Source organism: Empidonax traillii, unplaced genomic scaffold (assembly GCF_003031625.1).
Source record: "Empidonax traillii isolate 1590-97213 ecotype Southwest subspecies unplaced genomic scaffold, ASM303162v1 scaffold801:size538433, whole genome shotgun sequence".
Classification (NCBI taxonomy): domain Eukaryota; kingdom Metazoa; phylum Chordata; class Aves; order Passeriformes; family Tyrannidae; genus Empidonax; species Empidonax traillii.
In genome coordinates this window covers 250,968-265,473 of record NW_020955994.1, presented here as the reverse complement: position 1 = coordinate 265,473, position 14,506 = coordinate 250,968, and the positions used below count along the sequence as shown (strand labels likewise).

The window sequence follows — 14,506 nt, the reverse complement described above, 5'->3', positions numbered from 1 at the left end:
TCTATAGAATAAAGTGGTTAATTAGTGAGTGTGTCTTTGTGTGGAGACAAGAAAGTTGCCTCCAGTGGTCAGAGCAAGGATATTTATCAAAGGTTATCTAGGGCATAAACATATTTAAATAATGATATTAACGTATTAATTAGAATGTGTTCTTAAGGAGGGCTTTTTTTCTAGTGGCAATTGCAAACACTTCTCAACATGCGAGCACAAACATAACCTTATTTTGTTTTCCCGTTTGTTCAGAAGAATCAAAGCTCCATGCAGTAAGCCCCTCAAAGTCTTAAGCTGCCTTTGTTTCTATGAGATGATGTTGCTGTGGTGCTCAGCACAGTGGGCCACATTCTGGAGCTTTAGTTTATTTTTTTCCTCTGGCTGGCAGACCTGCAGGTTCTTAAGTTTGCTCTCTAGCTCTTCTGGAAAGGAAACATGTTGCTTGGAAATTGTTGGTTTTGGTTTTGTTGTTCTTGTTTTAACAATTAATGGTGATCTATCTTTAGAGTGCGTTCTGTTACTTGGATGATGATTATGTTATATAGCTTTTGCTTCATTTTGTTTTCTGGTAACATACCTGTTGTAATGCCATCAAAACTTCCTTTCCAAAATTGTCTCTTCTTTCATTTCCTTTCAGGAAGAGTTACTCAGAAACTTGTAATCACCGAGTCTGGTATTTAGATCCAAACAATCCCATATCAGGTTTCCCACTTCAAAGAGGAAAGGGATACTTGTGTGTGTCAGAAAAGCTCTTTGAGACTGTCCTGGAAGCTCTGGCCATGGGTGGGACACTTGCAGCTCTGCTGGTCTGATCCAAGGCACAGCCTCCTTTCATGAGTTCTGCAAATACAGCCCAGAACTGTTGCCGCTGGCCCCTGTAAAAAGACTTTCTGATTGCAAACAGTCTCGAATTGAGACAATTATTAATATAATATAATAAATTCTTGACATCTTGTTAATAATAACAGTATTATTAACAATACAAAAAAGTGAGAACTGTCAGTATTCATAGGATGGATTTTCACCTCATGTGAAACTGAAAGTTTGACTTTGAAGACTCCATAATCTCTGGATCGAGACTATGTGTTATGACTAACTAGTATATGTAAGCAATTTTTTTCCAGAGCAGATTAGCCATGGGTTTTTCCTTTGTAATGTTTTTCCTGATGAAAAAAAAACCCATGCCTTTTCATAGAAATAAAGTTCTTCAACAGAAAGATGACATTTTGCCCTAAAACTCCCTCAGTTTTCTGCCAGGAAAACTGAACAGATGGAGTCTCACTACCTTTCTGGAAGGCTTACTTTGTGAAAAGGAATAAGCTTGACAAGGTGCTCAGGTAGAAAAATGTCCCTGCTTCAAGTATGCCCAAATAGAACACATTTAAAGTTTATTTTTCCCATTTGTTTGAGGTCTTTATTTCTCCCATGCAGCAAAACCTCCATTTTCCAGTGAGCTCAGTTCTTGACCCCTTCCTCCAGTTCTGGTAATGAGCTTTTCTGTGACACAGGTCATGCCGCTTTGCTTTGCCCCTCCAAAGAGGGGTGAACAGCTGTGGCCTCCAGAGCATCATTCTTCGTGTCAGCAACATATTTCCAGGCTGAAGAGTCAGACAGCGAAAATGTCATACTGGTGACCATGGTGTCTCCCCTGGGAGAGCTACCCAAGCTGAACCCTTCCTGCAGCCTTGGCTAGTCCTGCTTTCCCAGCCCCACTCTAATGTATAGCAGATGGTTTTCAGCTGCCCCTTCGCTGCAGGACAGTCGCACAGCTTGATTCTTCCCCTGGAAAGCTGGTACCTCCCCTTTCTTCTTTTGTGTCAGCCTATAGGCTTGCTCCTAGGCAGCCTGATAAGGAGGTTCTCTTAACAGTTATTGAGCCCATGCCTAATAATTCATCTGAACGTACCGCATCCCCCCCTGGTCCCAGTGCCGGGGTGCAGGCTGATAAAATGGAGCATTCTGAGTGCTGCTTGGCAATTCTTTGGCTAAAGCAGGGAGGCCAAGGATCTGAACATGTGCTGCAGCTGTTTGCATATTTTGACTGTTCGATTGCCTGCCAAAATTGTTATGAAGTACTTGGATTTTCTGGTGGAGGCTGAAAGGTCTAAAAAAATAAATATATTACAAAACAAATATATACACAGAAAGGGAGCAAGCACTTTCTTCCCAATGGGGAGCTGGAAGGGAGGCAAGCTCAACTGAGGCAAGGACTCAGTTCCTAGAGTCAGTATGGTACAGGAGTGCCTCAAAATCCAGTTGCCTTGCACAGTCCTAAGGAGTACCTTGCCTCATATAGCCTGGAGAAGAATCTTGCCTCAATTTGCAGCAGTTTAAGATAACACAGCTGACAAAGCAGGACTTTACCAAGAAACACTATCTCAGAGATCAGGAGGGAAACTGTAGCTCATGAGAACTGGGTTCAGCTTCAGTTTCACTTGCCTGTGTTTGTGTGAGAGCAAAAGGTAGTTTGTGAAGTTCAAAATGCCCTGTGAAAACACACAGCTGTTCCCTTCATTTAGAAATGAACGACAGCTCAAAAAAACCCCGGCTGTAATTCTAGCAGTCGTGGTTCTGCCTCTCTCAATGAGTTACAGCTGGCCAGGCACTCAAATTCCCTTCGAAATGCTGCTCTGAACCCAACCCCACAGGGCAGCACGGCATGAAGGGATTGCCATAGTAACCATTCTTTGTGTCTCGAAAAACTGACAGACTGTTTTCAGAGGAAATTACATAGAAATGCAGCATTAGCTGTCTTAGATAAAAATAATACTCCCTTGATGAATCAAATTGCAGGAGACTCAAGAAGCTTGGTTTTTTTTTTTTTGTTTGAATTTGGAAGTTTCTGGGTATGATTAAGTCCACAGTTCATTAGAATGGTTTTTCATTTGTAATCTCTAGAGTTAATGGCTGATAGTGAATATGTATCTTAACATAGTTTTTTTGCTTCCATTCAGAGCACGGATTCATGATCTCCACAATGATTTATTCTTCACCATTCATATTTTTCTGGTGTAAGATTTCCATGGCTTGAAGCCACAGAAATATGAGTACTATATACCACAAAGCTGTCAAAGGAAGTAATACTATTAAAAAATTTAATTGGATCTGACTTGATTTCACTTTACTGAACTTAAGCCTTAAAAGAATGTGTAAAGCTTTCAGCCTGGCTTGGAAAAGGTCATAGCTGTAATGCTGGGCATGGGACAGCTCACCTCTCCATCAGATGGTCCTTCAAACTTCATGTTTGGAAAGCATACAAGCATATAAGCCTCTAATCTTTATGAAATTTAATATTTATTATCAAACACATCTGATCAAGGCTTTGCAAGAACTACCAGCAGTGTGTCTGCAATTAGAAACCTACAATCTTTTTCTGATTTCACTAAGAGAAATCATAACAAATAGGGTGATAGTTCTCAAGTTACAATACACTTATCATGCTTTGAGCCTTTCATTATATTATATTCATGGGTACCAGTCATAAAATAGGCCATGGAATATTACCATAGAGTTATTCCTGCAATTTGCCCCTAACTTCTGGCAGAACTACTTCCAATTTTTTTTTTTTTTAAGACATTTCAAGTAGACTGTGTGCTTGAGGGTTTGAAAGCATTTGACTAGATTTCTTGGCCCTAAGTATCTTTTAAATGAACAATAAGATTTCTGAAGATTCTGCAAGGCCAACATCTTGAACAGAAAAGCTGAGGGTTTAATTACTCGTTTCCATATGTTGAGTCTGCCAGAAAATGTGTGTGAAAATTAGTAGCTAGTATGGTTAATCAATATTTTCTGTAATATCATACTTCCATACTATGGGTGCTGAGTGTAGGAGAATTCTTAGTGGAACCAAAGATATTTGGAGAAGAGATTTGAATGGAGAGCAAAGATAAATAAACCTTGGCTGTTTTTCTGGAGATCATAGATTTGATTCTTTGCATGGAAAGAACTTTACAGTGATGGCTTCAGAACAAAGGAAAGATTTTGTTGAAATTCTGGAAGGAAGCATGCCAAAAATTCACAATGAGAATGTTCAGACATGGTTTCTGTGCCAGTAGTTTGCTGGGTTATGTTAGAAAGATATGCACTGTGAGACAGATCAGATGAACTGTGGCAAAGTGATAATAAAGCACAAGGGTTGATGTTTTTCTAAACTTTAGGAATCATAGTAACCAAGGTAGAAATAATAAAGCAACTCCTAACTTGTCAACAACGAGGAATCTGATATTGTAACTCAGAGGCAATTTAGCTGAAACGTCTTATTTTATCAGCTTTTCAAAAATTTACACTCCTCATGCCTGAAAAATGACACTGGGGCATTGTGGTATTTGGTGAGGAACATGGATGCACACTCAGTGTGATTTACTGGATTTGAAAAAAGGTACAAAACTAGAATTTGAAAGACAATTTAAACCTGTTTGGAGATAACAAATTTAAAGATGTTTAAAAGCTCTAAGCACCTACTATCACCCCATCAAAACCTGTATTACGTGTTTTCATTTAAATGTGAGTATATGACTAACTTCAGATGTCAATATTTAACTACAGGAATATTTCCCTAGCGCTTTGTTGTTTTGTTTGTTTGCTTGTTTGGGGTGGTTTTTTTAAAATAGTGGTGATATTTTAAGAGTGGATTGGAACCTTTATCATCTGTATTTGAGGAACAGAAAGATTTTCAGGCTGGCTACATTTGCCAACACATTGATTATCAAAATACTGTCACATAAAATATGACAAGAGTAGATCAAATTTCAGAAGCACGGCTCAGTCCAGTTTTCCTCCAAAGTAGGACACTAGCACATGATTATGAAACCATAAGTGAACACATGTGAAGTTTCCCTGTGCTTTTAAAGATTTACTTTACTTTTGGTTCTCAATTTGTCCCCACTACTCTGGGAGGCCCTCGTGATGCTGACTGCTTGATTTTCTCCATCAGAAGACCAGTCAGTCCTGAAATCACCTGGGCACAGCCTCAGAGAAATGAAGATGTAAACAGAGTTGTCACCAAGGCACTGAGCAAGTTAGAGGCATGGGCAAATCAGACCTGTGACATCCTCTTTTTCTTTCTATTTCAGTTCATTGCCACTTGCCCTTTATCTTCTTCCCCAGCAACCCCCAATACACACCATAACAGAAACAGCAAAACCTCCCTGCTGTACACAGTGTGCAACAAGGTTTAAAGACATATTGGAGTTATATTTGTTTATTATTTAATCCAAATCTTTCCACACTCCCTAGGCTCATATTACTGTGCAAGGGTGGCCAGCGTGAGAAGTGTAACTGCATTTTCCTTGAAATCCTGTACAAAACATTAAGAATTGGGGAGCTGCTTTTTGGTCACTGGTGTATATTTTTGTTTCGTTTCAGCTGTATGATGGGCCTGATGTACAATCGAACCTGATAGGCACTTTCTGTGGACAATCTCTTCCACTGGCAGGGAGCACTACAGGGACTAGCCTTCATGTGGAGTTTTATTCTGATGGACTGAATGCCAGAAGTGGCTTCCAGATGCTGTGGCGTGTTAATGGTAAGTTATCCACGTTTCCTCTGGGAGGGTAAGTTTCCTTCCCTGTATGTTTAATGGAGTCTCAGCTTATGCCATTCTATGCCATCTAAGTAGAAATAACACATTACAGTTCTAAAAACATTGAGTTTCCTTGTAATTCTCTAAGTATTTTCCCCATCAATGTTTCTGCGCATGTACACCTCCAAAGTTTGTCTGCTCGAACACTGAGAGCTGTTAGTGAAATATGCTTTCATTTCCAGGAGTAGGAACAGAAATGAGGAGCATGTTCAGAATGTCTGTACTGAACAGAAGATAGGTGCTGTTTCAGAGTAACCATGAGTGACTTTCTAATGGGCTTTCTGATGGGATCATTCAGCCCTCAGTTTTCCACGTTTTCATAGACTAGTGTTTTCTGTGCAGGCTTCTCTGTAATTTTATTTAGCAGTACTTGTTTTCTTGGGTAATGTCCACTTCCAGCTGCCCCCCACCCCACTTATCTGCATGAAATAACATTGGCCCATTTGGGTTTTGTTTTCTTGTTTTTGCATGTCATGAAGATTGTCACAGGCCTCTTTAAACAGGCAAAAAACGATGCCAGTTATAAACAAATCTGTATAACTGTACAACTGCAAACTGTGCTTGCAGTTTCTTCATAGTGAGGCTACAAATGCAGTTCTTTTTTTCAGTTTACTTATTTAACAGACTGTAACAAGATTAAATCGTGTGCTGTTGTACATCCCATCTAAGGAGATCCAACCTTGAAAATAATTAAATTGCCCCAGTTGCCCTGTCTGTCTAATCAGTTCGCACCATTCAGGTTTGACAGCATTGTGAAGCAGCTGAAGTGGGCTGCAGAGGCCCCACTGTGGGTTGCTGAGGTGTATGGCATTCTATAAGCTGCTTGAATAGGAGCTCCTTGCGCCTACCACAGACTGCTGGCGCTTGTGGGCTCCCAAAGGGCTCTCATTGGCCAGACAGTGGTGCCTTGCATTCAGGGGGGGTGAATGAAGGAGTATTTCTGGGTAAAGGAGGGACACATGCAGGAGGAGTGGGATGTGTGGCAGGAGCCAGCAGGGGAAGGGCTGCAGCACAAAGGTACGTTCTTGTGCTTTGGGGTGATGTCATTCCGGGACTGCACAAAAGAAGACAAAGTGGAGGCTTTTATGCACAGCCAGATGACATCAGCTCCATACAGTAGCCATGGTGCTGGGTTAACTTGCTTTTCTAAAGCTTTCAAAGCTTTCCAGAATCTGCCTGCATGGTAAACACTCTTGTGCTTTCCCTCCTTTCCCACCCCTCTGCACTCCTTTTCTTCACTGGCACGTTCACCACTCCATCAGACAGCATTGCCCTTCTGTTAGTTCCTGGACACTAAACTGCAGCCTAATGCTGCACAGGGCCCAGACTGCTAATGTGAGGCTGTGTCTAAGCAGCAGACCAGGATCTGTAAGGTCAGATAGGGCTGGCTCTTAGGGAATGTCGTTGCTGGTTCTGAACATCATGGCTGTGACTTCTGACAGCTTGCAATATAAGTGCAAGTTCCTTCAGAGCTAACCAGACTTGTCAGCTTTTTGTTCATTGCAAGCACTTCCTTTTTTTTTTTTTTTTTCTCAATTGGTGTGATGCACAAATATGGCTATTCTTCTTACTCTTGGGGGCTGTGTTGTCTGAGCATACACTGTTGCCCTAGACTGGATAAAATTAGATATGTCCCTGTGGTCGGGGTGCTATATTTGTGTCTCCCTTCTGAAGAGCTTTCAAGTGCACAAAAAAAAAAAAATCACTAGAAAAAGTCTCCTGGTACAGGGGGAACTTATCAGGAGTTGCAGCCTTTGGTTGGATATTTCAGAGTGAAGCATTCTTCCCTGAGGGCAAATCCCTCAGAGAATCTACACCCTGGTTTGGTAACATCGCACTTGATAAGAAAATAACAAGGCTTACCTGTATTGCTGAGAGAAAAGCTTTATTTCTGCTCAAGTGACAAATGTGTGCTCTAGAGTTCAAGCTGCTGTGAACTATTCCTCAGGCTGTCCCTGTGCCCCTTAACTGGCAGTTGTGAAACATCCATGAAATGTGTATCAAGGACATTCACAAGCTTTGATGGTAAAGAGAGTAGCACTTACATTTCACACCATATGCCTGATACAGTTTGCTTCAGACACTCTTCCTAGAACCTTTTTCACAGTTAAAAAGTGATCAAAAAAAGCCAAAAGTTTACCTCATTCATGATTGACTTGAATAACCCCTCCTGCCACATGACACAAATTTCAAGTGTTTTGATTTAAAATATTTGCATCTGATCTTTTCATCTCCTGTGCTGAAGGAAACACACTCTTTAGGTTTTTGCAAAGACAGAATTAGTAACTGATCTTAGGACAATGCTGTTATTTATGCTTGAAGATGCCCTATATAATTTTAACTTGGGTGGAAAGTTGTAGTGCAAATAATTCATTTTAAAAATGGTGGTGGTTCTGAAATAACACTTTTCATCTAAGGGGCTTTTATTAATGAGGGTGGATTTGGAGTTGATTTGGCTAAATCAGTAAGCCAAGGCCTCAAGAGGATTATTCACTTGAGGAAAGCTTGAATCTGCAAGGTGCTTATTCCATTTTTGCTCTATTTTAGGAAGCTTAATATGGGCAAATATATTTGTGGGCACATACTGGCCCTTTGAGAAAGAACAAACTCTTGGTAACAGTCTGGATGTTGCAAAGATGGAATGCCAATCAAATTACTTTCCTTAAAAAAAAATAAAAAAATTCAGGAGGCTAAGAGGGCAAAGGTCTCTACTGCAAAACTACACCAGTGACAACTGTCACTATCTGAGAAGACACATATTTCCTAGAGCAGTCACCTACCTTATTAAGCAATGTGCATGTTGGAGCCAACTGATTTATATATATACATCTCTATTTCATTGGAAGCTCACTGACTTGGCTGCTTGGCTGTCAGTAGAGCTTATAAATTTAATTGTTTCTGCTCTGCATAGTCAAAACTTGCACCCACCATTCTCTTTGACTCATGTTTTCAGTATATGTGTCAGGTAAAATGTTAAATAGTTTGTTAGTTCTTTAGAGAGGCACAACAGAAACAGAGGTTAGATTAAGATACTGAAGCCGTTCACTGCTGACAGTTGTCAGGCATCCATTAGGATTGCTGAAAAGAATATCACACTGCAGATCAACGAGGGAGCTGAGGCCCAGATTTTCTGAGCATGAATCTGTTGTTGATTTCTTGTGTTGCCTTTGAAAAATTCACATTTGTTCAGTTTTCAAAAATGACTATTCCTTTTCAATATCTTTCTGTCACATTAAATCTAAAGATGCACAGAGTGTAATCTTTTGAAGTCCTGAGCAGTTGTTTTGAGGTGTGGGTGCTACCATGTTCAGAGCTGGCTTTTTATGTTGTAGTCTGACTATTAAAAACATAGTCATGTTCTCTATGAGAGCTAAGGATGAATTAATTTCTGTTTCTTCAACAACAAACTTCTGTTTCTTCTTCTATTTCTTCTTCTGTTTCTTGTCTCTGTTTCTTCTCTCTCCTCCCAAACTAATTTATAAGAATAGGGGCCAGAATTTTCTTAAAATACTTGTTTCTGAACCATTCAATCAATATCTGAGACCTGGAATATGGCTGCTTTTTTTTTTTTTTTCAACACTGAAAACACTGGCAGCTGATATGGGAACTGTGGCGATTCTGTATCTTGGGGGATTCAACTCCTGTTCAAATGCCTAAGTTAGCATTTATGCTTCTGGCTCCCAGCAGTCTATCTTTCTTTATTATCCATCTTACTGATTTCAGATTGGAACGTACTGAAAAAATACTGGAATTCAGGAGACTGATAAAATGATAATTAAAGCTACAGAAGTGATCAACTATTTAGAAAACAGAAAAAAACCCAAACAGTATCTCACATAAATTTTTACTCTCTTGCATAAACCCTCATTGCAAAAATGATTCCACTTTATCTGTTGGACAATATTCTATAACTAAACCTACTCAACAGAGCAAAATTTTTCAGAATCAAATCCAAATTATACTTCATGCAAGTACTAGTGTAGTTCAGGCAAATGTTTATACTGCATGTTCCTTGCAGTTAGAGTCAGTTTATGCTTACTGAAAGATCTCACCATGAGCACCACAACTGGAAAACTCTGAATCCTTTCATTTCCCTAACTCTGATTTTACAGGAACAGTGCCAGTTCACTTTAACCTTTATGGACGAGATTTTTCTAGCATGTGGCTAAAATACACCCATGGATAAATTTGAAAACCTTGCAAATAGAAGAGTTTTCCACAGATTACTACATTTCTATTCTGCTATAATTATTTATGAGAATAGGGATTCTTCTTTGGTTAATGAACACCATCTGCTAACCAGACAGGCAGTAATATGGAAAGATCTATAAATCATCCCTTGCACAATCTTCAATGAATACGTAGATTTTAGTCAGAGGAAAGCAAAACCACCAAATATATGTTTCCTAAGCTTTCTGTTTGTTGTCTGATTTCCTAGCAACTAACACCAAAGTAGGTAGTTGTTTTAAGTTGTTTTAAGGGAATTCCAGGACCTTTACACTACTGAAAAAGTATCTCCCCTTTTTTTTTTTTCTCAGTTTAACTGCAGGGCTGAAATTTCCAAATTACTGCTTCGAGGTCGGCACAAACTGGGCATATGCCGTATGCAGTTCAGCTGCAAGAAACTTTTCCACAGTGCAGCTGTCTGCATATCTATCCACATATAGCAAGACCAAGTATTTCTGGGCTGGGAATGTTTCACTAGGAACAGAATGGTTTGGGATTTTTCACTATTATTTCAGTGAGAGCTGAAGTCATACAGCAATTTATGGGTTCTGCTTCTGCATTTTTATGTACCCCCAAAGATCACATTTTTTTACTTTGCTGCCATAAACAGCACAAGTTCCATTTATTTGAATAGAAGCAAAGTCTTATCTGATGTTTTCAGACAAATATAAACTTTGGGAGAGTTGGGAGAAGGTTTATATTCATGTAATGAATCAAAGTTTTTTCTAAGCATTTCAGAAAGTTATTCTATCATTACTTTTGTTTTCTTATTTTAGTGTTGTAATGTAGCAAGTGAGTTTAAAGGTAGGAGCACCTAAGTATTTCAGTAAATATTCAGTAAATATTTTGTTAAAATCCAGTAACATCTATATTTTCAGAAAAGCACAACAGAACTGATTCTTACCTCATCCATATGAGGAAACGTAATATAAAGACTTTCTGCCAGCTGGCCAGAGGTTCAGAGATTGTGCTTCTGCTCTGATGTGGAGGTTTCTACTGGCATATGCACTTAAGTCAAAACAATCCAGATGTGAAGTTCACATATTTGCAAAAATCAGTGAGTTCTTTTTTCAGCTATTTGTCAGTGAATACTTAGGCATAAACTCAAGCAATTCTGATCTGTTAGCAAACAATTAATAAATGATTGGCAACATGAGTTCCACACATTCATTATAAGAAATGAATCACAGAGACCTAAACTTTACCACCATTTTATTGGAGCACTTAAGAAGAATCACTTCATTTTAACAAAAAGCCTTTTCTGGGAACATTTGTAATTGGAAGAAAAGAAATGGGACTTTAAAAACAGTTTGATCTTCTTACTCATGTGCTTCACATACCTCATCCAGAGAATATTGATTGAGCTGAGAGAAAATATAAACCTCTCTGGAGAGGGCGTGTGAGTAATCTGAATGCTACCTGCAATTCACAAGGAAGAAAGGTCTGTGCCTCAAAATGCAGCACACAAGCTTTCCACTCATCTGAGCCATTTCGGGTTTAAATGAAAAACATGTCTTTTGTGGCTGTCAGGAAACTGTTGGTAGGAGAAGCTGAGTCATAACTGCCTGTTTAGTTTTAAAATGTTCCCAGCTTTCTTCAGGCTGAGATAAACAGCGATTGGCTTTGTTCTCTCCTGCTGAAACTTCCCTGCCTCCCTGTTCCCACCCCCTCAGGAGCAGAGACAGCGAGTCTGTTGAAAAATCATTCTGTTTCCCAAGCTGGCAAAGCGGCTTTTCCCTCCTGAAATCTGTCCTAAGTAGCTGTGTAAATCCGGCTGCTGAGAGGAAAGAAAGCGAGTAACTCACCTGGAAGTTCCCCTGTAAAGCTCCTCTGCCGCTGACACCTTTTCCTCCACTTATAAAACCTCAACAACCTGGTTTGTTTTGAGAAAAATTAGGCCATCTTCTTATGGCACTGGGGAAGTAAGGGGTGGTGGGTTACACTGAGCTTTCTTTCTCTCCATCTCTCTGATGAAATGTTCGTGGAAATCAAAGTTTCAGGGACTTACCGTTTATCGGTGCTGGCATGCCTCAGGGAAGGAAGTCACTACCTTGTTCTATGTCTCTCCATGGGGACTGAAGGCAGGATTGGTTTGAAATACACTTTAAAGCTTCTTTAGCTCCTAGATTGAGACACCCAGTAGCTTGACAATTTAACTTTGTGGCTGCAGGGCAAACCACATCAGGCTGCAGTAAGATGGGGAAGAGGATAAGAACTAAGCCTGTGCCAATTCACCTGTGAGGTCCAAGTCAGATATGTAAAGATTTTCCCGGGTCATAGCTAACTATTGCTCAACTGTAAGAGCTCTTCTGTTTAAAAGGTGGTTGTTCCAGGGAGTACAGGGTGATGCACTGACAGAGATCAGCGTTACATTGCTGGCATGGCTGGAGTCTTCCTCATACCTGTACTTAGACATCTCTGTTAAGGAAAGTATTTGCATTTAACTAAAGATCTTGATCTATAGCTTTCTGGAAAAAAAAGTATTAAGCAGAGCAACAGCCAAAGATACCTTGTTCAACTTGCAAATTATTCTGAGACTTAATGGAGATTAGATGAGTTTTGCATATGTGTGTGGATTAGTTGAGCAGGTCAAAGGGGTAGTTTATTTGTTTAATGTTATAAAATATGTGCTATAAATAATGGTTCTGATACAGATGCTATTTATCACTTCTGACATACTGCAGAGGTTCTGGACATACAGAGCTCATGGTTTGTTAGATGCCTTTATTAAGTATTTTGGGGCTTTTTTGCATGTGACAGAACCTTCCCTTTGGAGATGAAGCCAAAGAGATTGAAGGAGTTTGGGCTTTACTTACAAAGCTTGAGTGACCTTATAAAAGCTGTGTAAGCAAAAGATAGTGCCTAAATGAAACACTTGGGGGCTTGTAATTTACAGAAGAAAAAAATGCTGCTGCAAGGAAGAGCAACACACTTGTAAAACCAGATCAAACACATAATTCCCTTACTTTCTGCATGTGACAGATGCACAGCCACCCTATTGGCTTCTCTAAAGGTGAAGTGTTGCCTTGGATGTTGCTGATTTGTCTTCCCTGACACTGGGAGGGCTGCTGTGCTTTCCTACTCTGCTGATGCCTGCACTTGGGGACTGAGTCAGGAATAGCATCTTCAGGAGGCTAGTGCTGCACTTACAACACTTCCATAAAGCAATGATGAAACTGTAGTCTCAGGTGCTCAGCTGCTTTGTGCTGTCAAGTCAGGGCCTGCATTTGATCCATTGTTTTACTGCCTTTTTTTTTTTTCTTCTTTTTTCCAATCCAGCTCATAATATGCAAGATCTTAGTCATCCAAGGGGCTGGAGAGTGATATTAGGGCAGTAATTTTTTTTCTGAAAAGAAAAATATATCACTTTTCAAACATGGCTTGTCTTACAATTGCACATTAAAAAAAAAAAAATACACCCACCAAGTGTCAGAAAGCCAGTTTTTCCACTGTGACTTGGCAGCTTGTAATCAATCTCAGTAGGATGAGGGAAATTGTAATGTCTTTAATTTTATGATTTCTAAAGCAGTGGGAAATGGCATTTTTACAACAATAGGAAGCCCTCCCCATTATGACTTAACTTGTGTATTAGTTGAACTAAGTAAGAGCTGAGGATGGATCTGATTCAGCTTTCTAGAACTGATAAAGTTTGAGGCCAATGCAAAAAAAAGTCACTTCTTGTGCTCTGTGTCTCAGTTTGTTCAGCTGTCGAAGCAGATGCTGAGGTATGGTATGAAACACACCAAAACAAGAGGCAGAGTACTTACTGCACAGGCAGCACAAACAGGTCCAGCCTGCCATACTTTTCCTGGGTTCCCTGTGATAGGTCAGGCCCTCCAGCTGAGAATACACATTTGTCTATGGAATGGGTGCTACTGCCTGTCCTTATTCCAGAGCCCCTTGCTGACAGGCTGCTTTGCTGTGTTGTCAGGCTGTGGAGGAGAACTCTCTGGCCCTTCTGGTTCATTTCACAGCCCTGGCTACCCCAGCAGATACCCAAGCAACAGGGAATGCATCTGGTACATCGACACAGCGCCTGGCAGCAGCATTCAACTCACCATTCAGGAATTCGACATTGAATATCACCCAAACTGCAACTATGATGTTTTGGAGGTAAGAGCATTAGATTTACTCCTCTAAAATACAAAAGTTACGTGGGTTTCTGTCTGGAACAGGTAATCCTGAGAACTGCAGGAACAGAACAAACAATTCTACTGTGACTTCCCATTCCTACTGTAGTTAGTTAAGTTTCTCAGGTATTGTCACAGAAGCCACAACGCTCGTATTATTTCTTGCTTTTATGTCTTTGGTGTCTGTATATCATAATCAATAATGATGCTAGGCACTATACACTTCCTAATGAGAGACAAAACTGTTTGGAAAAACTCAATCATCTTAAAAAGTCCATCTTTTACAAAGAACTAAATGTAGCGTGCTGTGCCATGGAGACAATTTCCTGATGTAAAGGAAGATAATGGATCACTGTGTGGATAACTAAGGTGAGACTTTGTGTAGGACCTTCCAAGGAAATGATAATATTTATAACCCTGAGTAAGGAAAACTGTGAAGAATCTTTGTACTCAGAAAAAAAGAGGCAGTGTCCGAGTCATGTGAGGGTGGTGGAACAAGGAGAAAAGGTACCTCTCTAAGGGTGTACTGAACTGTAAGGGCCCCATAAGACTGGAGGACCCTGTTATGTATGACATC

The 14,506-nt window shown here is 39.9% G+C and overlaps 1 protein-coding gene across 3 annotated transcripts in view; it reads left to right on the top strand.

Moving 5' to 3' along the window:
• Nucleotides 1-14,506, top strand: part of CUBN (cubilin) — a 145,526-nt gene that overhangs the window by 51,105 nt on the left and 79,915 nt on the right. For all 3 annotated transcript variants that reach the window (XM_027901601.1, XM_027901599.1, XM_027901598.1), the window contains 2 exons: nucleotides 5,356-5,515; nucleotides 13,731-13,912. In XM_027901601.1, coding sequence (XP_027757402.1) covers nucleotides 5,356-5,515; nucleotides 13,731-13,912 — 342 coding nt within the window. The remainder of the gene's footprint in view (nucleotides 1-5,355; nucleotides 5,516-13,730; nucleotides 13,913-14,506) is intronic.